At 36.2% G+C, this 24,792-nt stretch overlaps 1 protein-coding gene across 2 annotated transcripts in view; it reads left to right on the top strand.

Annotated features, from left to right (window-relative positions):
- FBXO3 (F-box protein 3) overlaps positions 1-22,765 on the top strand; it is a 33,364-nt gene extending 10,599 nt beyond the window's left edge. The window contains exons 4-11 of one of the 2 annotated variants that reach the window (XM_059931359.1): positions 4,609-4,723; positions 6,257-6,461; positions 8,057-8,102; positions 10,961-11,045; positions 11,888-12,010; positions 13,341-13,456; positions 15,103-15,293; positions 20,437-22,765. In XM_059931359.1, coding sequence (XP_059787342.1) covers positions 4,609-4,723; positions 6,257-6,461; positions 8,057-8,102; positions 10,961-11,045; positions 11,888-12,010; positions 13,341-13,456; positions 15,103-15,293; positions 20,437-20,613 — 1,058 coding nt within the window. In that variant the 3' untranslated portion in view covers positions 20,614-22,765. Of the gene's footprint in view, positions 1-4,608; positions 4,724-6,256; positions 6,462-8,056; positions 8,103-10,960; positions 11,046-11,887; positions 12,011-13,340; positions 13,457-15,102; positions 15,294-18,856; positions 20,272-20,436 lie in introns of those variants that run through there. The other variant, XM_059931360.1, reaches the window with a different exon arrangement.
- The last annotated feature ends 2,027 nt before the right edge of the window (positions 22,766-24,792 follow it).

Below are 24,792 nucleotides of genomic sequence, written 5' to 3'. Positions count from 1 at the left end.
ATTCTACTGTTGTTGGATATTTGGGTTGTTTCTAATCTTTGACTATTACAAATAATGCTGTAAATCATTTTTGACGTACATATGAACATATTTCTATCAGGTAAATATATAGGATTGCGTTTGCTGGGTTGTATAGTGTGCTTGTATTAAACTTCAGAAGATACTGTTAATTTTCCAAAGTGGTTTTACCACTTTACATTCCTACTAGGACTTTAATGTTGTCATTCTTTTTATTTTAGCCCTTCTAGTGGGTGTGTAGTGGTGATTTTAATTTGCATTTCTTTAAGGATGTAAAATGATAGTTTTATCTCTAGCTTTCCAATCCCTATATGTCATTTCTTTATTTTTCTTGCTTTATTGAACTGGCTAGAGCCTTCAGTGCAGTGTTGGATAGAAATGATAATAGTGAGTATCCTTATCTTTCTGACTGCAGAGGGAAAGCTTTCAACATTTCTCCTTTAAAGATGATGTTTGCTGTAGATTTTTAGTAGACACTCTTCAGCACGTTGAAGAAAGTCCCTTCTGATCCTAGTTTGGGAAAAGGGTTTTTTGTTTCTGTGTTTTAAACAGATAATTGAGTTTTATCAAATGCCTTTCCAGCCTTGTCATTATCATATGATTTTTCTACTTCATTCTGTTAATGCTCTGAATTACATTGATTGATTTTCTGAATGTTAAACCAATTTTGCATTCTTGGAATAAACTTACTTTGCTTGGAATGTATTATCTTTTTTATGTATTGTTGGATTTGATTTGCTAGTGTTTGGGGTTTTTACATCTATGCTCATGAGAGAGTTTGGCCTGTAATTTTCCTTTCTTGCAATGTTCTTGTCAGGTTTTGGTATCAAGATGATGCTGGCCTTGTAAACGAGTCGGGAAGTGTTGCCTCTTTTTCTGTTCCCTGGAAGAGTTTATGTAAGCTTGGTCTTATTTCTTGTTTAAATGATTAGTAGAATATACCAGTGAGGGCATTCAATCCTGGAGTTTTCATTGTGGGAAGGTTTTAAATTAAGGATTCAATTTCTTTATCAGATTTAGGACTACTCAGATTTTCTACTTAGTCTCATGTCAGTTTTGATAAGTTGTGTTTTTCTAGGAAATTGTCTACTTCATCTACATTTTCTAATTTATTGCCATAAAGTTTTTCATAATTATCCTCTTCGTAATGCTTGTTGGATCTCTAGTGATTTCACCTTTCCATTTCTTATATTATTTGTGCTTTCTCTCTGTTATTCTGGATCAGTTTTGCTAGGTAGGGGCTAATCAGTTTTATTAGTCTTTTCAGAGAACTGGCTTTTACCTTTGTCAATCCTCTCTATGTTAATATCTTATTTCTTATTTCATTAATTTCTCTGATTACTTCTCTTTGAGTTTACTGTCACTTTTCTCCCGACTTGAGATGATTACTTAGATCATAGATTTTTCAGCCTTCCTTGTTTTCTTCAAACGCATTTAGGGGTATAAATTTCCCTTTAAACATAGCTTTAACTTCATCCCACAAGTTTTAATATGCTGTATTCTCATTAACATGCAGTTCAAAATATTTTGTGATTTCTTCTTTGACCCATGGATTATATAGAAATGTATTGCTTGATTTCTAAATATTGGGGGCTTTTTTAGTAATCTTTTTAATGTAATTTATATTTTAATTCCACTATGATCAGAGAATATACTCTATATGAGTTCAGTCATTTGAAATTTATTGTGATTTGTTCTGTGGTCCAGCATATAATTTATCTTGGCAAATGTTCCATGTATACTTAAAAAGAATGTATATTCTGCCATTCTTGCCATTTAGTACTATATATATGATTAGGCAAAAACTGTTGACCTTGTTCAAATCTTCTGTACTCTTAGTGAGGTTTTTGGTCTCCTTGTTCTGTTAGTTATTGAGAGAGGTATGTTAAAATTTCTCACTGTGGTAGGCAGAGTTCTGAGATAGGTCCCAAGATTCTCACCCACCGTGGTACGTGCCTGGTATAATGATAGCTTCCCCTTGAGTGTGAGTTGTACAATGGATATAATTGATTTCTGTCTTGTGATTAGGTCATATTAGATGACAAGAGGGTTTTACAGATGTAATGAAGGTCCCAAATTAGTTGCATTTGAATTAATCATTAATGAAAACGGAAATTATCCTGAGCAGGCCTGACCCAATCAGGTGAGCCCTTAACAGGAACTGGGCCCTTCCAGAAGTCAGAGAGATTCAAAGCCTGGGTGTGTCTCCTACAGGTCATGAATAAGCAAACTGGCATGTTGTGGAGAGGGTCAGGTGATAAGGAATGGCAGGTGGCTTCTAAGAGTAGAGAGCCTCAATCCTGCAACTGCAAAGAACTGAGTTCTGCCAACAACCAGTGAGTTTGGAAGAGAACCCCAAGCAAAAGATGCATAAGGTGCACTAGCAGCCCCAGTTAACACCATGATTTCAGCCTTGTGGGACCTGAGCAGAAGATCCAATTCAGTCATGCCCAGAATTCTGACCTACAGACACTGTGAAATAATAAATGAGTGTTATTTTAAGCAGCTAATATTGTGGCAGTAGAAAACTAATACACCCATTATGATTACAGATATATATTTTTTCCATTTTAATTCTGTCCTTTAAAAAAATATATTTTGAAGCTGTGTTATTAGATGCACAAAATTAAACTTATAATACCTGTGTAGTGAATTTAACCTTTTTGCCATTACAAAAAGTCCTCCATTACCTCGAATAATGCTATTTGCCTTAAAGTCTATTTTGTATGATTTTAGTAGAGCTATTTTAGCTTTCTTTTCTGTATCTACATCTTTACGATGTGCCTCTTGTATATGATTGTGTTTTGTTTTTCATTTGGTCTGTTAGTCTGTCTTTTAATTAGATTATTTAGTCTGTTTATATTTAATGTAATTACTAATACATTTGAGTGTAAATATACCATGTTTCTATTTTATATTGGTGCCACCTGAGCAGGTATTCCTTTTTTGCATTCTTCTTAATTATCTTTTATTCCATACTCCCCTTCCCTTTCTTATTTATCTAAATTTTTTAGTGATTAGCCTAGAGATTAAAACATGTATCTCTGACTTAAAGTCTATTGTAAATTAGTATTTTTACCATTTCCTGAACAATGAAAGAACCTTAGAATACTTTAATTTCAATTACCTCCCTCCTGTCTTTTGTATTATAGTTTTGTGATTTTAGTTTTCAACATATTTTATATCCTTGAAAACATTATTATTATTTTACATGTTCAATACTATTTTAGATTTACCTGCATATTTACCTTTTCTGGTTGCACTTTATTTCTTCCTGAATCTTCATGCTTCCATCTGGGATAATTTTTCTTCTGCCTGAAGAATTCCTTTTTGTTTTGTTTTGTTTTGTTTTGTTTTGTTTTGTTTTGTTTTTAACAAGGGAATGCTATTGCTGAATATTTTCAGATTTTTTTTTTTGTCAAAAAATATATTTATTTCATCTTCACTTTTGAAGTATATATTCACTGGATATAGAATTCTAGTCAGCACTTGAAGATACCATTCTTCCAGCTTCTATTGTTCTGTTAAGAAGCTGTCTTATTGTTGTTCTTCTGAAGATGACTGTGGCTTTTCCCCTTCTCTGGCTGCTTTTAAGATTTCTCTTTGTCTTTGATTTTCAGCAGTTTTCCAGTAATGTGTCTAGATAATGATTTTCTTTGTAATTATTCTCCATGGGGTTTATAGTGCTTCTTAAATCTATGGTTTGATGTTTTCATCAATTTTGGAAAATTCTCTCAACCCTGTGGTACTGCTGAAAGCTTTGCTCAGCTTCTTGGCCTCTCAGCCTCATGTTTGCTTTCAGAAGTGGCAATTGCCTCAAAGACAAGGTGGCTCCAAAGCCCTGGCTAAACTCTCAGTTTCCCTGTTCTTCTGGACCAACCTCCCCCCACCCCAAGCCTGCCAGTTCTCACTGTCTTTGAGGTTCTCCAAAAGCCTTGAAACCAATTTTCTGTTGTTCAGTTTTTTCTAGTTCTCAGTAAAACATTTGGTCCAACAACCTGGTGGGCCATTGCTGGGAGTGAATCTCTTCTCTTAGTATTTGTAATTACTGCTTTTTAAAGCTAGAATATATGGCAAGCTTATAAACATGAAAATCAAATTCAAGGTAATGGCCTCCTCACAGCATGAACCTACACCTATGTCCTATATTTCCCATTAAGAGACTAGGTTAAGACTCTTGAACAACATCCATTTAGAGAACTTCTGGAGAGTTCTTTAAATAGAGAAATTTGAGTATATTAGATTAAGAAAAATAAGATATGCTCTGAAGTTTTGTATTGTACTGTGAAAAAACTATTGTGGATTAGTTTCACTGGTGCCTGCCATTCCATATTTTGCTTAGCGCCAGTGTTTTCCCCATGGAGAGGAAACTGAGAAATTTGCTTCCTCAGTGCTTCAAACATCAGAGCTAATCTAAAGTGATATAATGTTTCTCTGAATTTTCAATTCATTTCCCTATATTTCAGCAAGTACATTTTGGACAGAATTCATTTGCTCTAAGATTGTATCATTGGCTAGCAGATAGATTGCATTTCTTCTTAGATTTAAGGCTTATGGCTTCTTGATAATTTGCTTTTTGTGCATCTGCAGAGGGTGCTCGAGAGGAAGACCTAGATGCTGTAGAAGCTCAGATTGGCTGCAAGCTTCCTGATGATTATCGATGTTCATATCGTATCCACAATGGGCAGAAGTTAGTGGTTCCTGGGTGAGATGTTCACTGTTTGAGTTATTTTTAATGATACAAGTTATTTTCTAGAATGTAAACAAATTGTGTTTGTAGTTACTCTTAACAGATTAAAAAGTATAAGAATTTCCTCTTGTTCCTTGTAACAATCCATAAGACAAAATCTATAGCTTGACTTTGATTTTACCAAAATAGATAATGTCTCAAAAACATGGTTTCTATTAACACATCTTTACAGTTAAGATGGTTGGGGTGGGCCTACAGGACAGGAGAGGAGATGTGTGTGTGGGTATAATTTAACTAAAATTTAACTAAACCTGTTCCGAATCCTTGAAGTGTTTATCCTGTTACAGGCCAAGTAAAGTATTTTAGAGAGCTTGATATAAGTTCTATGAATCATACATGTTAAAAGTAATTTGTTCAGAGCTACATACACTTAACTAAAGAAAATATTAGTTTTGTCCTATTCAAGCATAGTCTATAATTGAATGGCCTATTTTAAACTTACTTCTAAACGATAGGAAGTATTCACTGTGGAACCTTTTGGTAAAAGCAGACCATGCAGTAGCTCTCAAATTTACTCACAGTTTTTAAAGCTATATGCTTCGAATGGTTCTACTCTCTTTGTTCCCTCATGAAATTAAGGTATTTCAGAGACATTGCACTTGTGACATACTGATAGGAATTTAGGTAGAACTTTGCATTGTTCTTATTAGAACTTGGTATCTCTTTGTGTGTGAAGAACCATATGAGGCTCTGTTACCATTTCAGATCAGAGTTGAGTGAGTACAGGGAATCTAGGAGGTGATCATACTGAGGTTACAAGGTGGTATTCAGAAGTCAAATATTGGGCAGTTAGGACTAGATAAGCCTAAATCACTGGGGTTTTTTTCTATTCTGTTTTCCTGTCAAACTGAAACTTGACAAAATGGAAAAATTGTCATATTTCAAGAACCAACAGGAGAGAACTATACTAAGAGTTGCTCAGAATTGACATGACAAACAGATCATGATTTCAACACAGGGATTTTTATCTACCCACAGCCCAAACAGTGAGACTTAGGATGAGACTCTCATCAAGGACCGACACCTGTGTTGTTCTCATACGTATGAGTTTAGACCCCATACATCCCAAGTTTATGAAAATTTGGACAAGGATTAAGTTGATTTCCATTTATACTGCCTGGTAGGATAGTGTAAGCTAAAGGTTGTATCAAGATAAAGGTATCAGAGAGAACATTAAACATTAAATTAATCATACATACATATGTAGCAAAACACTGGCAAATTATGGTAAGATAGATTTTTGAAAGCAATAAAACTATTTTTCTTTTTAAAAGGTTGGCATTTAGACAGTTTAGACATTTAGGCTTTTAATTTAAATCAGAATCTTTCCACTCAAGAGTTTGAATTTAATATATGCAGAAATTGTAGTGCTTGGGGTATTCCTGGTTTAGAATTGACATGTTAATCATTCTTATAAAGTTGTCAGTGTGAAATTATTATTCATCAAAAAGATTGCAGTTGACTAAATTTTTGAGTCTATATTCTCAGGTTGTTGGGAAGCATGGCGCTGTCTAATCACTATCGTTCTGAGGATTTGCTAGACGTCGACACGGCTGCTGGAGGCTTCCAGCAGAGACAGGGACTGAAATACTGTCTGCCTTTAACTTTTTGCATACATACTGGTTTGAGTCAGTACATAGCAGTGGAAGCTGCGGAGGGCCGAAACAAAAATGAAGTCTTCTACCAATGTCCAGTAAGTAGGAAGCGCGTTTAAATGTGGTTTTAAGATGTGTTCTGATGGGTGAATAAAATGTGCATTAGGAATTTTCAGGGTTGTAGAATGGGTATAGAGCATTATGCAATTTGATTATAGACGGATCTAACTAGAGGGCTAATATTCTGATATAATGGCATGGAATGCTAAAAGAAAATTTCACCAATGGACAAACAATGCAAGCTATTGTGCGTACGGAGGGAAGCTGTGATTTGTATTAGGACATTTTAAGTTTAAGAAAAACTAATGAGAAAAAAAAAAAAAACTAATGAGAGACGCAAGAGGGAGGGGATATGGGGATATATGTATACGTATAGCTGATTCCCTTTGTTATACAGCAGAAACACACCATTGTAAAGCAATTATACTCCAATAAAGCTGTTATAAAAACAAAAAAATGAATGAGATTTTTGTTGAAGTGATTAATTGTAATATAAATTTCTAACTTTAGCTTTTGGACATCATCCATCATCATTCGCTTTGGATTCAAGTTCTGAGTGCAATAGAAACTTTCTAAACTCTTTCTTCAGTAGATATTTGAGTTGTTGAAAAATGTAGATCTTTTTTAAGAGGCTTTTGTTATGATTTTAATGTAAGCACAGAAAATATAGCATTTGGTTTCATTCTTATTTCTTCAATTCTCAGTCATTCCTCAGTTGCAGACCTTCTGCTTTCATTTTTGCCTAGATGTGAACTTAAATAGAAAATATTTTTCGGGGACTTCCCTGGTGGCACAGTGGTTAAGAATCCGCCTGCCAATGCAGGAGACACGGGTTCGAGCCCTGGTCCGGGAAGATCCCACATGCCGCGGAGCAGCTAAGCCCATGCGCCACAACTACTGAGCCTGCGCTCTAGAGCCCATGAGCCACAACTGCTGAGCCCACGTGCCACAACTACTGAAGCCTGCGCTCCTAGAGCCTGTGCTCCACAACAAGAGAAGACACCACAATGAGAAGCCTGTGCACCGCAACAAAGAGTAGCCCCTGCTCGCCACAACTAGAGAAAGCCCGTGTGCAGCAACAAAGACCCAATGCAACCAAAAATAAATAAATAAATAAATTTATTAAAAAAAATATTTCATAGTTATCTGAGACATGTGACTCCATATAACATTTAAATTATTTAAAGAGCTTGCATAGCTTTTAATTTTTTTCTAAGCATTTTCACATCTTTTATCTCATTTTTGACTTGATAGCTCTGTAAGGTTGTAGGATGATGACTTGGTCTCTCCATTTACTGAGAGAAGAGACTAATCTAGAACTGTTCAGGTCCCTTGACTGAATTCAAAACCCTGTCTTCTGGGTTCATAGGCCATGTGTCTTATCACGGTTTTAATGTCCTAATTGTTTTCTTGAAGGATAATTTATTAGTTCATTGTAACTAATAGGAAGAGCCTAAATATAGAAATCATAAGAGCAGAAACTGAGAAGTGAGGAATGTCTGAGTATTGGTTAGAGCACTTAAGTTATTTGTATCTGTTTTGTCTTGTCCCCAGGGAAGGATACAGATAGTGAACAATGGGGAATTAAGTAAAATGTATTTTCCTTGATTACAATATTCTTTTTCTCACCTAGGACCAAATGGCTCGGAATCCAGCTGCTATTGACATGTTTATCATAGGTAAGAGAAAAGTCTCTTCTTTCTGGTCAGAAAAAATTAAGTTGGTAAAAATGTTTCTGTTACTTGATCAACTGGCAATTTTATATTTGTATTTCTTAAAGCTTGCTCGTTCATAAAGTACTATAACTAGGTTCTCATTAGAATAGCCCTTGTACTTTATTTGACTTGGGTTTCCATTTGGAAGAAGGCCATGCCATATACAACCTTGTGCTCTTAGGATTTTGCTGTAGGACAGTGAAATGTATAGAACTGCTAGGAATGTGTATATAGTTCCCTTACACACACATGCATTTTCCATTGATCATATTAATACATAATTAGAGATATAGATACATAAAATAACTATACTTTTTCTCTTCTGGTGCCAGTGCTATAGTAAAATACTGATAAGTCACACCAGAGACCTCAGACCAGCAGTCTTCAGAGACCAGTATAAACTGGGCCTTATAAACTGCTTGGCACACCTGGTTTTTCTTGGCCTTAAAAGAGTATTTCTCATAGGATTTTGAGAACAATTCAGTTTGTATTCAAGAGCAGCTCACCCCTTTGCTGTTCATCCATTCTTGTTTTGCTTAGATTTTGCTCACGTAGAAGAAAAAGAGAAGCTTCCTGACTATCCATTCTGCTTTTTAAGGCATTTCTGGAACATATTAAACATCATTATATAGTAAAAGGATCTTGCAGGCCAAGGCATCTGTATTTAATTGTATCTCCTAATTGGAACCTTGAACAGAGTATAAGTCTCTGTGTATTCAAACTACGGCATATTCTAGGTTTGTGAAATACTTCACAGTATCAAGAAGTTCTCACCCCTACGCAGTCAGTTATAAAACACTTTTAAGCTTGGTTCCTAGCGTTCAGCTCACCCTGATTCCTGTGGTCTATGGTGTCTAAGTTAAGCACCCTCTGGGGGTTACGGCCTTGCTCGCTGCCCTCTTTGGCTTCTCTGGGTGGCACGTACTCTGAGAACATGATCGTCCTGGCTCTAGTCCAGTGGAGCTGCTTGGTTTATAAACTAAAGGCTGCCTGAGCTCTAAGGTAAGCTGCCAGCTAGGCGCTGTGAGTTTCTTAGTCTTAGTTTGGTGCTGGTCTGACATGGTGTGGAAGACCCCACCACTACAGCAGAGTACTAAGGTCTGAGAATACTCTTCTGGGAGTTGGGGTTTCTCCTAGAATGAGAGAGTAAAGCAAAAGATTTGAGATGCACTGGAAGAAATGAGGTGGGAAGTTAGTGCTGGGAGGAAAGATGAGAAAGCATCTGATCTGCCTTTACACTACCTTGATAAAACCCCAATACTCTCAAAGGAACTGCAAGATATGGGCTTACTTTAAAAGGTAAACTACTGTAGAACATATAAATTACATCTTAATTCAGCTAAGTTTGACTTTCTTGGAATTTTTGGTAAAACATAAGATGGAATCTCCTGATATTCAGTGCATTATTAATACATATTTAAGAAAACTGGAATCTATGTGCAGATAAGTTTAGTGGTGAAGGCTGCATGGAAAATTTTATCCTTATTTTAAAGAACACACTTTGGTATGTGTTGTAATAAATTAAGGCACATTAAAATACACCATGCCAATTTCTTTTTTAATGTAAATCATAAGAAATTTCTTTTTTCTTATATAACATTTTAGTTCATGAAACTTACAAAATGATTTTTTAAACTCTGCAGGGAAACTGCTAGTTCTCAAAACAGAAAATTGTACCTTCTATGAATTTTAATAACATTCATGTGGCCCCTTAATATCTAGCTCAAAGTGGATAGAAGATGATCAGTGGTCATTTGAATAAAGTAGCATTTAATAAATAAAGGGTCAGAGTGGGCCATTAATAGACATTGAAAAAAGAGTAAACTATTGTAGTTTACCTTCTGTCAGTTGATACCTTTAAAATTTTAAAGCTGTATATTCTCAGACTCAAGCTTAAATTGTATCTTCAATCATTCCCTAAATAGAATTATAAGTAAATACATACTATAAATTTAGCATCTGACTTTCAGTGTGGCAGAGTACAGGAACTGGGTTAATAGAAACAAGATTATGAAGAAATTCATTGAACAACATTGATTAAGGGACTAGTATGTGCTAGGCACTGAGCTGTATTAACAGTAAATGATGGGGGTCTGAGAAAGTTATGTTGTATTACCTACAAGAGGCAACATAATTCATGTAAATACTTGTTATTGATCCAATCACTAGGTCACGGATATATGGTCTGGACTGGACTATCCCAGTCATTCTTCTCTGCTTTGAGCTGGTCACTGAGAGTATGGAGGACCGCTGTACATTTGGATCTGTAGTAATGCAACTGGGCTACTTTGGGATTGGCCTGATGCCCAGAACTCCACAGTGCTATACCCCTATTAGATGTCCAGACTGAGCCTGGCTTCTGCCAGAATTCTGTGCATGAGTCAGGATGTGCCTGGACCAGGGATGTACCCTGATCATCTGAGGATAGGTGCTGATACTTTTTCTGTAGTTTCTTCCTAGACGTAGCTATATCTCCTTTGTTCTATATGTTCCAGAAATTATAGACAGAAGGCTTTTCATTCTTGTACCAGAACAAATTAAAGTTTAAAAGTCAACTATTTCGTTTTAAGTGTAAAAAGTAGTTTGAAGGTAGTCGGAGGATTCCCTAGCAAGGTAGTTTGGAATAAGATTGATAGAACTGAGGATAGAAATTTACCTTATAAAGGATTAGTAGAATGGTATATATAAATGTTTCTAGTTTTGATATCACTAGATATCACTATTAAGCATAGAGAAATTGTCGTTTTTTCCCTTGTTTCCTGTATAAATTAAAAAAAACTATTTGTCCTTTTCTCTTTTTTTTCCCCTTCCTTTTTTTACAGGTGCTACTTTTACTGACTGGTTTACTTCTTATGTCAACAATGTTGTATCAGGTGGCTTCCCTATCATCAGAGACCAAATTTTCAGGTATTTCACTTGGGGCTTTTTGGAGTGGAATGATTATAAATCAGAAAAAAACATCAGTTACAGATCATGAGTTGAAGTTTCCCACGAGGGTTAATAACAGAACCTCTCATCTTAAATCTCACTATTTTATTCTCACTTTAAAGCCAAAACATCCAAACAGTTGAACAGCCAGTATTTTTTTCATCTGGAAGAATCAAGAGAAAAAACTGATTTTGTTTTAGAAGCTGTGGCTTTATAGTAGTTACATAGTTTTTTTTTTTTTTTTTTTGGCGGTGGAGGGGGAGGCTGTTGCCAATAACAGATTTACTGCGAATAGCAAGTCAGTAACTATTAGCTCCTGGAAAATATTAGTCATTATCTCTAAATGGAACATTCAGGTATTATAGATGGAATTAGAGGTTGGTTCACAGTAGCCCAGTTGGCAGAAATGATACATTAATTACACATTAGAGGCCTCTAGAATAACAATACTAACACATTTTTATTGTCAGAGTCACTGTGTATAGGGCATAGCTGGGTTTTCAGATGTTCCAAAAGTTTCCTTAGCTCTGAAGACTGAGATAAGCTCTTTTTAGTTTCCAGGTTAGTTACTGATCCATTATTTGAACCACTGGTCATTGAACCTTGACTGCTATCATTATTGATTCAGAGTCTTCAAGGTTTTCTAGATTGTTTGTTCTTTTAAGCTTAATAACTATACCTTTAAGGTGCCAAATATGATTTAAATTTGTTTTTATCATAAAGTAAAATATAAACTATTTTGCATTGTGTCTTTAAATCTTTTATCTTACAGAATTGATGTTTGTTGATTAAAAAATATTTAATTTCTTAAAATTACCTAGATATGTTCATGATGCAGAGTGTGTAGCAACGACTGGGGATATTACAGTTTCAGTTTCCACATCGTTTCTGCCAGAACTTAGCTCTGTACATCCACCCCACTATTTCTTCACATACCGAATCAGGTGAGAATTTTAAATGGGGTCGCCTTTTGGGATGTATCTTATGGATGTGTTGTTATCACCCCATTTGACGTGATATAAAAACACATTCTGAAAGGCAGCTTCTTGCTAAAGTGTGGAGGTAGGTGGATAACAAACAAATTTTCTACAATATAGTGTTTGTAAAGCACCTTGAGTTTGTATCAACCTTTAAGTTATTTCTTCAAATATAAGTATTGTGCCAGGTACTTTGAGAGGTGGACCACTAAGCTGTAATCATCATGAAAGGTCAGTATTAGAGTTATAATGCGTTCTGAAAGCTATGAAATTGCCCAAGATAAAACCATGCATTTCAGTTTTATCTTGCCTGTCTATATTTAATTAAAAGTGTAATAAATATTTATTGAGTACAGCCTGTATATTAGACATAGTGCTGAGCAAGCCCTGGATTTGGTTAAATAAAAAACAAATATTAAATACACTTTAATTAGAAGTACTCTGTACTGTGAGGTAAAGATAACTCATTGCCCTAAGGGATTAAGAATGCTTTGTTTTCAGATGTATTTTTAAATACTTTATGATATATATTTTTTAAAAATACATATACATGCATATATACATACTAGAAATAATAGTAATGTATACTTAACCAGAAAGCATTCTAGGATTTTGGTATTGTATGAAGCCTTTGATATGTCCAGTTACACATATTCAGATGAATGTTGTTTTAATTGTTTAATTTAATCCTGCCTAGGATTGAGATATGCTTAAAATAGTAATACCTACACGTGCTTATATGGTATTCTAAATGAAAATAAGAGTCAGCAGAGTCTCAGAAAAAGGAGGGAAATAATAGTATTGGAAAACAGAGTCAAGGTATAACCCCAGTAACTGAATAGTGGATGCACGAAATAGTGACATTTTGCTCTGAGCTTTCTAGAAGCTAATGGAGAAAAAGGGCTGTATAGCCTTGTAGTGAAAAAAAAGACTCCATTTTTTAGAACAGAAGTTTTTCGTGGCACCATATTCTAGAAAGTGTTTCCCACATTGGTCTTTATTTGAACAGCAAAAGATTGTTGTCACCACTGTGTTTGAAAATTTTTATGTTGCCCTTTCTATTGTTAATCCTAAATGAAAGTCAAGTGTGTAAATTGAATGAAAGCATTTCTGTGGGGAAGTCCAGCTAATTAGGCCAGTATCTTTGCAAACTTACAGGAATAGATGATTTACACAGACTTTGGGTTGGGTTTCTTAATTTCCTTTGGAAATCCCTTTCACTGGCTTAGCTCAATATACGGTAGCTCTTAAACAGAAAAAAACCAACATATCTCTACCACTCCATTCTCTTTTCCAGGATTGAAATGTCAAAAGATGCACTTCCTGAGAAGGCTTGTCAGTTAGACAGTCGCTACTGGAGAATAACAAATGCTAAAGGTGATGTGGAAGAAGTTCAAGGACCTGGAGTAGTTGGTATGTGTCCCAAGATTTGGGTTTATACATCAGTTGCTTCTAAAACATTTTGGAGAGTATATATGTGATACATAGCTTGGCAAATGCATGATGTAGTTAGTGGATAAGACTGCATCTTTTTAATAGCTGTGTTTCAGTGTGAAAGATATCATAGATTCTGAATTCTTCTCCTAATGCAATATTTTGCTTCATAAATATAATGTGTAAAGGTCATTATTTTATCAGTTTAGTACCTGAAACATGAACTTTTCTAAAATTATAGCAAACTCAATTATTCAGGGATTGAATTTCCATTCTGTAGATCACACGGGTTTCTTGCTTTTCCTTCTTAACTGCTTTATTTTGTTAGCTGGATAATTATTCATTATCATATTCTGTAGGGTTACAGGGTGTATGGCAGAAAGAGAAAATAAATTTCATATTGGTCATCTTTCTGAAATTTCAGGAGAAATGTTAAACTTAATAGCACAGATTTTATTGTTTTTTGATTTCAATCATCTCTAGCCTCTGATTACCATTGACATTTGGCTTTTAAAAAAATTATGATTATCATAAGTTTCTGAGACCTCAGATTCTTCACGTTTTGTATGTGTACTTCAGGAAAATAATATTATTTAAGCTATGTGCTTTTGTTATTGGTCCTAAGCATATGTAGAATTCAGTTTAAATTGAAGTTGTTTTAATTAATTGCCACAAATAGATTCATATTCTACGTGTCTTTTTAAGGAATTTTTCCTGGATATTAAAGAATTTTATTAAAGCTGTAATTCTTTTTCTGTCGTTTCGTCTATTGGTATAAAACCTTTCCCTTGTGACTGCCATTTTGTCTGGGCTAAATGCTTAAGATGCATCTTCAGAGTTTTATGTTTTAGTCTCTTGCTACATTTAAACATTTAGATTATCCTTATCTCTGTTTGAACTAGAATATGTGACACTTTTTATTACCATTGTCTTAAAGATTGTGTCTTCAATGCCTCTCCTTTTTTTTAAAATTATTTTTTTATAAATTAATTTTATTTTATTTATTTTTGGCTGTGTTGGGTCTTCGTTGCTGCACACGGGCTTTCTCTAGTTGCGGCGAGTGGGGGCTGTTCTTCGTTGCGGTGCGCGGGCTTCTCATTGCAGTGGCTTCTCTTGTTGCAGAGCATGGGCTCTAGGCACACGGGCTTCAGTAGTTACAGCACACTGGCTCCGTAGTTGTGGCTTGTGGGCTCTAGAGTGCAGGCTCAGTTGTTGTGGCTCGCGGGCTCTAGAGCACAGGCTCAGTAGTTGTGGCGCACGGGCTTCATTGCTCCACGGCATGTGGGATCTTCCCGGACCAGGGCTCGAACCCGTGTCCCCTGCATTGGCAGGCGAATTCTTAACCACTGCGCCACCAGGGAAGCCCCCCTCTCCTTTTTTAATTTTCATTCTACTGGATATCACCCCCCCACCCCCCAACACACTATAGGGAATTAGGAGAGTACAAAAAAATGTCAAAATACTCATAATCCTATCCCAAAATATTAACATTTTGTTATATTTCCTTTTAGATTTTTTTCTAATTATGCATTTTCTTTAATATAGTTTAAAGAGGACATATCGTGTTTGCTATAATGAAGAACTAAATATTATACTTTAATTTATTGTCACTGTTTTCTCTGCAGGTGAATTTCCAATCATCAGCCCAGGCCGGGTATATGAATACACAAGTTGTACCACATTCTCTACAACATCAGGCTATATGGAAGGATATTATACCTTCCATTTCCTTTACTTTAAAGACAAGATCTTTAATGTTGCCATTCCCCGATTCCATATGGCATGTCCGACATTCAGGGTGTCTATAGCTCGATTGGTAGGTTAAATTTTCCTCTGGTGCTGATTTTACATGACTTTGTAGAATGAACTCCACAGAGGGTCTTTGTTGATTACCCAGGCAGATAGTTTGTAAATGGTATTTCAGAGAACCCGAGAGATTTTGAGGGAAATATCTTTGGGGGGAGGGGGAGATGTGGTAATATGTTGGGGGGGGTGGACAGTAAGTAAACTAGGCTCCAGATTCTTCAATCAGAGTAACTCTACTATTATGTTTTTGTTGTTGTTTTTATTTGTTTGTTTGTTTTAAATAGACTTTATTTTTTAGAGCAGTTTCAGATTCACAGCAAAATTGAGCAGAAGGTACAGAGATTTCCCATATACCCTCTGCTTCAACTCATGCATAGACTCCCCCATCATCAATATCTCCCGCCAGAGTGGTACCTTTGTTACAGCTGGTGAACCTACATTGACACATCATTATCACCCAAAGTCCACAGTTTACATTAGGGTTCACTCTTGGTGTTGCATATTCTGTGGGTTTGAATGTATGTATAATGACATGTATCCACCATTACAGTATCATATAAAGTAGTTATTAGTTTCAAAGTTTCAGTGTCTTTTCCAGTTTCCAAAAACAGTTTTGTTGCCTAATGAGAGTCACCACACTAGACCAGTTAGAATCGCCTTTATTTCATTTCATTAAGACTGGGGAAGCAATTTCTTACAGTGGTTTTGCTAGAACTCCCAATTTTTAAAAATAATACAAATATCCTATAAAATCATTACAAAGAAGATTTAATGGGTAGACTTGCACTTTTAGTAGTCTCTCTTTGGGATCATTTCCTAAGTCAACTAGTTGTATTTTTGAAATCTCATTTCTAGGGTGACAGGTATAGCGGTAACCCCAATCTTACAGGCTATAAAATGATTAAAGAAAATTAATGACACTTGAGTTATACAATAGGAATAAATTATGAATTGCATACCCAGAATATAATCAAGTCATAGGTGTCAAATGTTCAAAAAAAGCCCTCTAGCTCCTGGGATGACCCCGATGGGTGGGTCTAACATAAGTCTGGGAAGATAGACATGATATTGATCTAACTTAGAGCGGATACATTCCCAACTCCAGTTTGGAAAGAGAAAGATGATGATGAGACTTTAGGCCATTATACTTGTGGTATTTCTGGTGAAAAGAATCTACAGCCTGGGTTTGGAAGTGAAATTTAGCTTCCCTCCCAGTGGTATATTTCCAATACTGTGAATTTGCTACTTCCTGTAACAGTCTTCCATTTTTGACTAGCCCCATTTCTGTATGAGATTGGTATCATCCTTAAATGTTTGATACAATTTATCAGTGAAGTCATCTTGGGCTGGATTTCTCTTGTGGGAACGTTTTGAGATATGAATTTTATTTCTTTAATATTCATATTTTGTTTCATGTTTCACTTTCGGTAATTTTGTGTCTTTCAAGGAATTTGTCCATTTGTTCTAAATGTTGAATTTATTTCCATAAAAGTTATTTGCAGTATTTCCTTGATATCCTTTTAATGGCTGTAAGAGCTATAGTTATATGTAGTGTTTTGTTCTTAATATTGGTAATGTACATCTTCTCTTTTGTTCATCAACTTAGCTAGGGGGTTGTCACTTTTATTGATTATTTAAAGGAACAATTTTTGGTTTCACTGTTTCTCTCTATTTGTTCATTTTCTGTTTCATTGATTTCTGGAGTTATCTTTATTTCTCTCCCACTTACTGTGGGTTTAATTTGCTTTTTTTTTTACTTCTTAAGGTGGAAGTTTAAATTATTGATTTTAGACCTTCTCTCTAAGCACTGTTTTAGCTACATTTCACAAATTTTGATGCATTATTTTCATTAACATTTAATTCAAAATATTCTCAGATTTCCCTTGTAATTTAATTTTGATCTATGTCTTTTCTAGAAATGTATGAATTTCCAAACATTTGGAGCTTTTCCAGTTACCTTTTGGTTATTGATTTCTAGTTTTGTTATGGTTAGAGAACTCGCTGTGTATAATTTCAATCTTTTTAAATGTTTTATGGCCCAGCATTATGGTCTATCTTGGTAAATGATCCTTGTGTATTTGAAAAGAATGTATATTCTGATACTTGGGGGAATATTAATTCTATAAATGGCAAGTCAAATTGGTTGACTATTTTTCAAGTCTTCTATATATTTACTGATCTTTTGTATGTGTGTGTGTTCTCTGAGAGATGATTGTTGTAATCTCCAACTATAATTACAGTTTTGTCTATTTTTTTAATTCTGAATTTTTATTCTTTTTAATTTGCTTCATGTATTTTAATTATATGCAAATATGTTTAGGATTGTTACGTGTTTTTAATGAAGTGCTTCTTTTATTGTTATAAAATCTCTATCTATGGCAATATTCCTTGCCCTAAAGTTGCTATATATTCCTGACCTAAAGTGTAAAGAGTGTTGACATTTGTTTGCACAGGTAGTTTGTGTAGTTAAGTTACTATTGGGTCAGTCGATCCTGTTGAGGCTTGTTTTTAATGTTTGTTAGGGTGGGGATAGAATAGTCTTTACTTAAGGACAGTAGTTCTCAGACTTTTCCGTCTCATGATCCCCTTCAGCTCTTAGAAGTTATTGAGGACTCCAAAGAACTCTTGCTTATATGGGTTATATGACATTTATCATATTAAAAATTAAAACTGAGAAGTTTTATAATATTACTCCTTTTTTAAAGTTTTAAATTTTTAAATTTATAATTTCAAATTACAATAATAAACTCATTACATGTTCAACCCTCTCTTAACTATGTTCTTACTTAGAGTTTTAGTTTCCTCCCAACCACAAAGAAGCATATAAAATCTTGATCTGCCTTGTGGAAAATGTTTCCTCTTTCTCGTGGATGAGAACTCAATAAAATGAAATGAGAATTCTGGATTTATTTCTAATCAACATGAAAGAGGCAGTGGGGATTGTATTTGTACTGTGTTTATTTGTATTGTACCTTTCCTGTTTAAAAATTAGTTTTCTTGATATGGACATTGAGTTGTTCCCCTTATTTGTCCACTAACCATATATTATCATACTTAATACTTCCTTTTGCTTTATACTTTGAATGTTGCTATAAAACATTTTTTGGTTGGTCTTAAGCCTTTTCTTGGTCTAGGTAGTTTGTTTTTGGACACGTTAGAGGCTCCTGCTGCTTATTTATTTCCATTCTTGTCTGTGTGTTCCTCTTTCCATCTACTGTTTGTATATGTACACTTTTGTCTGAGATCATCAGCAATCTCCCTCTTTAGCTACATTGATTTAACAGTTTTTCTGTTTTTTTCCTTAAGATAATTAATAATCATACTACCTGGATTTAATGTTTCAGAATTTCCTAAGCTTTAATCCTCTCCCCCTTTTGTACCTTCTACTGAATTTTAAAGTCTTTATTTCCCAGATTAAAAAAAATCAAAAGATAAAAGTAATGAAATATATTTATGTATATTTTCTCTGATTGTTGTTGTTAGTGTTATAATAAATCCCAAGTGACAGTTCCTTTGACAAATTCTAAAGGACATTTCCTTTCCCCCATGTTAATTAATTTGCTTGCTCAACAGATATTTATTGAGTACCTACTAGGTGCTGGGGAAAATGCAGTGAACGATATAATCAAAATCTCTGCCTTCAGGGATGTGATGTACAGCATGGCGACTATGGTTAATAACACTGTACTGCATATTTGGAAGTTGCTAAGAGAGTAGATCTTAGAAGTTCTCATCACAAGAAAAAAGCCCTGTAACTATGTAAGGTGATGGATGTTAACTAGATTTATTGTGGGGATCATTTTGGAATGTATACAAATATTGAATCATTATGTTGTACATCTGAAACTAATATAATGTTGTATGTCAATTATGCCTCAATAAAAATAAAAAAATAAAAAAAGAAGAAAGTTGAGGAGATTAAAAAAAAAATCTCTGGCTTGGAATTTACATTCTAGTTGGAAGAGACAAAGTGTAGCAAATACACACGCCTCACTATGTCAAGTAGTAATACGTGCTCTGGAGAAAACTCAGAGTAAGGGAGCTAAGAAGTATGTTGTTGGGTTGTTCTGATAGACAGATGTGTCAGGGAAGGCCTTGGTGACATTTGAGTTCAGACTTGAAAGAAGTAGAGGGAGCTGGGTGGATGTGTGGTTGAAGGGTGTTCCAAGCAGAAGAACAGCAAGTACAGAGGTGCTGAAGCACTAATGTGCTTGGTATGTCTGAAGAACTGCACGGAGGCCATTGTAGCTGGAGGGCAGTGAACAGGGGAGAGTGGTTAGAGACTCGATCACGGGGTAGTGGGATGCTGCATATGCAATGCCATAAAAGCCTTGGTGGAAGGACTTTTGCTGCCATCACATCCCAAGTTTCCCAATACTTCCCACATTACCAGCTAGGTCCTCCTTGCCCTTCAGAATTCTGTCCAATACAGTAGGTCCTCTCACTGAGTCTTCAAATGTGTGAGAGAGAAAACCAACAGCAGAATGGGTCAAGACTCAATTAGAGACACTGCTTAAAAGGAACTGAAGTTCCCAAGAGATGTTCAGATATTGGATGTTCAACATCACTACTGCCTTATTCCGAGAGCCTTCAACAAATTAATTTAAAAGCAGAGTCTACCGATGCTGATTGTCTTTATACTAGGAGCTCAACAGAAATCTCTTAGACCTCCTGTTGACAGTACATAAAACTTACCAGTAGAGGTCATACCTTAGTAATATTTTCAGATCCTCTTTTCTGTAAGCATGTAGGTTAATAAAGAATTGTTACTCAATACACTTAATAAGTTCAGTAAAATTTTATCTTGGGTTGTTAGGAGTGGTCTGTTTGCTACATTGTGTGAATTACCAACCACCATGTAAAAAATAAGTACTATATTAATGAAATACATTTACTGTTAAAACCACATTGAGCATTTTAAAACTTGTGATAGAATATATACTCTAGAATTTGCATCAGCATGTGCATTATGAAAATGTATAAAAGGCTATACAATTCTATTTTAAAAATCTATAAACATTCTCTGAGAAGTCTATAAAAATTCATATTTGGCATGCCCAGTTGTTTAGATTCTAGGTAAATGAGAATTTATATTAAATAAGAGTGAAAAAACTGATGGAAGTTCTTATCAAAAGATTGTTTTCTCTTTCAAGGAAATGGGTCCTGATGAATATGAAGAGATGGAAGAAGAAGAAGAGGAGGAGGAGGAGGAAGACGATGATGATGATTCGGCAGATATGGATGAATCTGATGAAGATGACGAGGAGGAGAGACGGAGGAGAGTCTTTGATGTTCCCATTCGAAGACGCCGCTGCTCTCGCCTTTTTTAGCAAGCCTCTGCTGATGGAAGCCCTGGGGTGAATCAGCCTGTTAAATAGATTTCTCAGTAATGTAAATAACTAAATTGTTCTCAGCTTATAGAAGGAAAACTAGCATGAAATATTGTGCCAGGACCTGGGTTCTATATGACACTACTTTAGGAACTGGATGGTTTGAGTTTGCTTAGTGTTTTTGAGGTAGAGGAGGAAATGGGAATCTTTTTTTCCTCTTCTAGAAGTCAGTGGGAGAATAGTTCTCTAGCTAAGGAACAGACATTTTTTGTTTAAAGATATTTTATACTTATAAAAATATGGAAATGGGAGGGAGTAGAATAAGGATTTAAAATGAAGCAGAAATACCTACACAAGGATAGAGAGAAACTGTGTGACTGAATGATTCTGTGAAAAGACTTATAAGTTATTTAGAAATGAACAGAATTTGTAATTAGGCTAATCCATTTAGTGAGTCCTATATATTTTGTACTCACCCGGAACTAATTGACTAAATAGCTTGAATGCTAGTTGTCCTTTCTTAGACAATCTGTCCTTAAATTTAGAGTTTTCATCACAACAACCTTGAATTTAAAGTCTATCAGTATGACTTTGACCTTAAATTTAGTCTTCAACTCTGCCAACCTTGAATTTAAAGTCTTCAACACTATGACCTTTATCACGTTGTTCACAGATGCATCATTTTTGAAGTGTAGTGTGTAAAAGTATGTATTGTGTTGTTTATTAACAAAAGATTCTTCACAATATCTCATGTAGTCTAAATTTGGAAATACTGCTTCTGTTTTGTTTCCCCTCTATATACTTGACTGTCTAACTTTGTGATAAGTGACATGAATTTTAAGTTAAGATTAAGTCTGTTTCCCTAAAACATGGATTTTTTTGTAATTATATAATTGAGAGTTTGGAATGAAATCCTCCAAGTGTCAAAAACTCACATTTTGAAAACATATTTTGGTTCCGATCCTGTATTTTGTATAATTGCCTATTTCCCATAAACTAATATTAATAAGCCTTTGCTCTTAAGATGGAAGATGAGATCAAAACTCATTGGCCTATTGCCAGAGGCCCATTCAAAGTCATTTCCTGGCTTTGACGATACTCTGTCATGTACTCCACCTTGCAATTCCCCCAGGAACAGTTCTTTAGTAGGGAAAACTGTAGGAAGAGGGAGGTATATACAGGATTAAGCAGCTGCCATCAGGGACCATGAAGGCAAACTTAGTCTTTCATACTGGCACATGTCAAAATGTTCTGAAGTGGAGTAAGTAGTTTCTCCTGCTTATTTCTTTTTAAATAGGCTCCCAAATCTATTATGCCTACCCTTTTTTTTTTTTTTTAATTTTTATTTATTTATTTATTTTTGGCTGTGTTGGGTCTTCGTTTCTGTGCGAGGGCTTTCTCTAGTTGCGGCAAGCGGGGGCCACTCTTCATCGCGGTGCGCGGGCCTCTCACTATCGTGGCCTCTCGTTGCGGAGCACAGGCTCCAGACGCGCAGGCTCAGTAGTTGTGGCTCACGGGCCTAGTTGCTCCACGGCATCTGGGATCTTCCCAGACCAGGGCTCGAACCCGTGTCCCCTGCATTGGCAGGCAGATTCTCAACCACTGCGCCACCAGGGAAGCCCTATCCTTTTTTTTAATCAACCCACTGGTTTTTTGAAAAATAAACTTCTCCAGTAAATCAATGATTTAATTAAAACTAGTTAACGTTGGAAGTTAAAGCTGGCGCCAGGATACCTTGCCATTCTTTGCATCTTTCTTTTTTCAGAATGGCCTCTCTTCTCTCAGTTCCCAGAGTACTCATGATGTCCCAAAACTCCCTGCCACCCCATCCAATCCTTGCTCCTCAGAATGCTTCAGGCTTGCTTATCCTTCCATCAGAATTCATTCTCTTAGTATGTTGAATGAATGGTCTCTAGTTCATACTAAGGTGTGATTGATTAGTTGATAACAACCTCAGGTGTTTTATTTCATGGGCAAGAATGTGTATTCACACAGAAAAGGGATCTAACAGTTGGTCAGACTATGCTTTTGGTGGAGCGAAGCCCATTTCTGGCTCCTAGGTCCCTTCAGAACACCACTTATCTTTTACTCATTTGTCTGAAGCTTGATGTATCAGGAGAGGCAGATATGTAAATAAACTGGAGCTTAAATAGCTTAGGGTTTTTTTTTTCTCTTGTGAAAAGTAGGAGGTAACTAGCTCAGGACTGATAAGGTGGCCCAATGGTGTCAACATTCTAGGTTCCTTCCATCTTCCTGTTCTACCATTCGTAGCAGACTTTAACCTTGAAGGTCACCTCATGACTGCAAGATAGCAACTGCAGTCATATTGTATTCCAGGAAGGATGATGAGAAAAGGGAAAAATTAAATGGAAAGTAAAAAGTCAATCATAAGGCTGGAGAGAGGTAAACCAGCCAGGTCTCCAGCAGGTGGATAAGTAGAGAAGGGGCAAGAGATGCAGGTATTAACATGGGCAGCCTGGAAACCTGGTATGAAGGAATTGTAATGGCCCAAGTAAGACATGCTACAGGCATGAATTAGGGCAGTATCAGTAGGAGTAGAGTGAAGAGAGGATGAAATTTAAGTAGCTAAATGATAAAATAGGCAGGAGTTGGTGATTGCATGTGTGGGAGTGGAAGAAATAGAAGTTGATTCCAGGTACGGGGCTTCATTTATGAAAAAAAATTGCAGGAAAAGCAGTGGAACATTGGATATGAGTTCAGATTTGGACACATTTTGAGTTCAAGGTGTTTGTGGGACATACAAATGGAGTTGTCCAGTAATCAGTTGGATATGAATATGAAGATCCAGGGAGTGGTCGGGACTGGAGAATAAAGATTTGCAAATCATCTGCAAACATACATACAGTCATCCCTCGGTATGTGCAGGGGATTTGTTCCAGGACCTCCACAGATACCAAAACATGCTCAAGTCCCTTATATAAAATGTGTAATACAGCCAGCCCTTGGTAACTGCATATTCTGCAGTTGGTTGGCCGAACCTACAGATATGGAGGGCCAACTGTATTCCCAAGGTAAAACAGTGGGTGCACTATAGTCTCCCAGGGAAAACATACAGCCATGGTTCTCAGTCCAACCCTGGCAACACCACATTATGAGAGGGTAATGGAAAAGAATCTCAAGACCGAAAGGTCAAGGAACTGGACGCAAAACCAGCAGAGAGTGGCATCTCAGAAACCAAGAGAGTTTAAAGGAGGGAAGAGCTTATAGGATGCATAGAAAATGCATGTGGAAGAGCTTTGTAAACAAGCTATCATAGGAAACACATGTATTAGCTGATTTAAGCAGACACACTTTAAATATCAAAGCAAATCTTTCTGATTTGAGAATCCTGTTTGTATAGAGAAAAACCAAGATTAAGGCACCACCAAATGAAATTCATTCCCTGACACCCCAAAGCCATCAGAGGATCATGGTAGAAGGCATGTGTCATGATCAGTTGTCATATGATTTCCCCTGCTTGAACTTTGTCATGGGTTCCTCCGCTCCCGATTCAACATGAGCAGTCCTGAGATGCAATACCTTCTTACCCTGATCCTCAGAGTCTCACAGTCCCAACAGAGGTCAATCTCTTGGAGAAAGACCTGTACTTTTGGCCTGCTTTTCCCACTCCCCCTTGTATGGCGCTCTTTAAGCCGGTTCTGCAGTGCGTAGTGACAAAGTGATAACCAGAAACTTCAGATTACATCTTCACCTACAAATAACGTTCTAGGGACTTCCATGGCGGTCCAGCTGTTAAGACTCCCGGCTTCCAATGCAGGGGGCGTGGGTTTCATTCCTGGTCGGGGAACTAAGATCCCACAAGCTGCAGGGCACGCCCCACCCCCCGGGCACGCCCCATCCCCCCCCCCCCAAAAAAAAACCCACAGCAGAGTTTCATCTTGGTTCCAAACAAGTCACAGAGGTGACTATGGCTGAAGGGTACTTGGAGGCTACCAGAGCCCGAGAGCAGAAAGGAGCCTCAGGCTGCAGCCAGGCTGGCTAAACCGACAGCCGGGCCAATTGGGAGCTTAACAAGGGCACACAAACATTTTGAAAAACATTTTCATATTTTTTTCAACAAAGGAGGAAAATTCATAAGTCTTGGAGTTTCATATTGTTTTGGTTTTCGATAACAAATCGGAGGAAGAACATCATAAACTTTCCGTTTTCAGTGTTTTA

Source organism: Balaenoptera ricei, chromosome 8 (genome assembly GCF_028023285.1).
Source record: "Balaenoptera ricei isolate mBalRic1 chromosome 8, mBalRic1.hap2, whole genome shotgun sequence".
NCBI lineage: Eukaryota > Metazoa > Chordata > Mammalia > Artiodactyla > Balaenopteridae > Balaenoptera > Balaenoptera ricei.
Note: the sequence above shows the minus strand (reverse complement) of the source record. Positions and strands in the feature narration are given on the sequence as shown.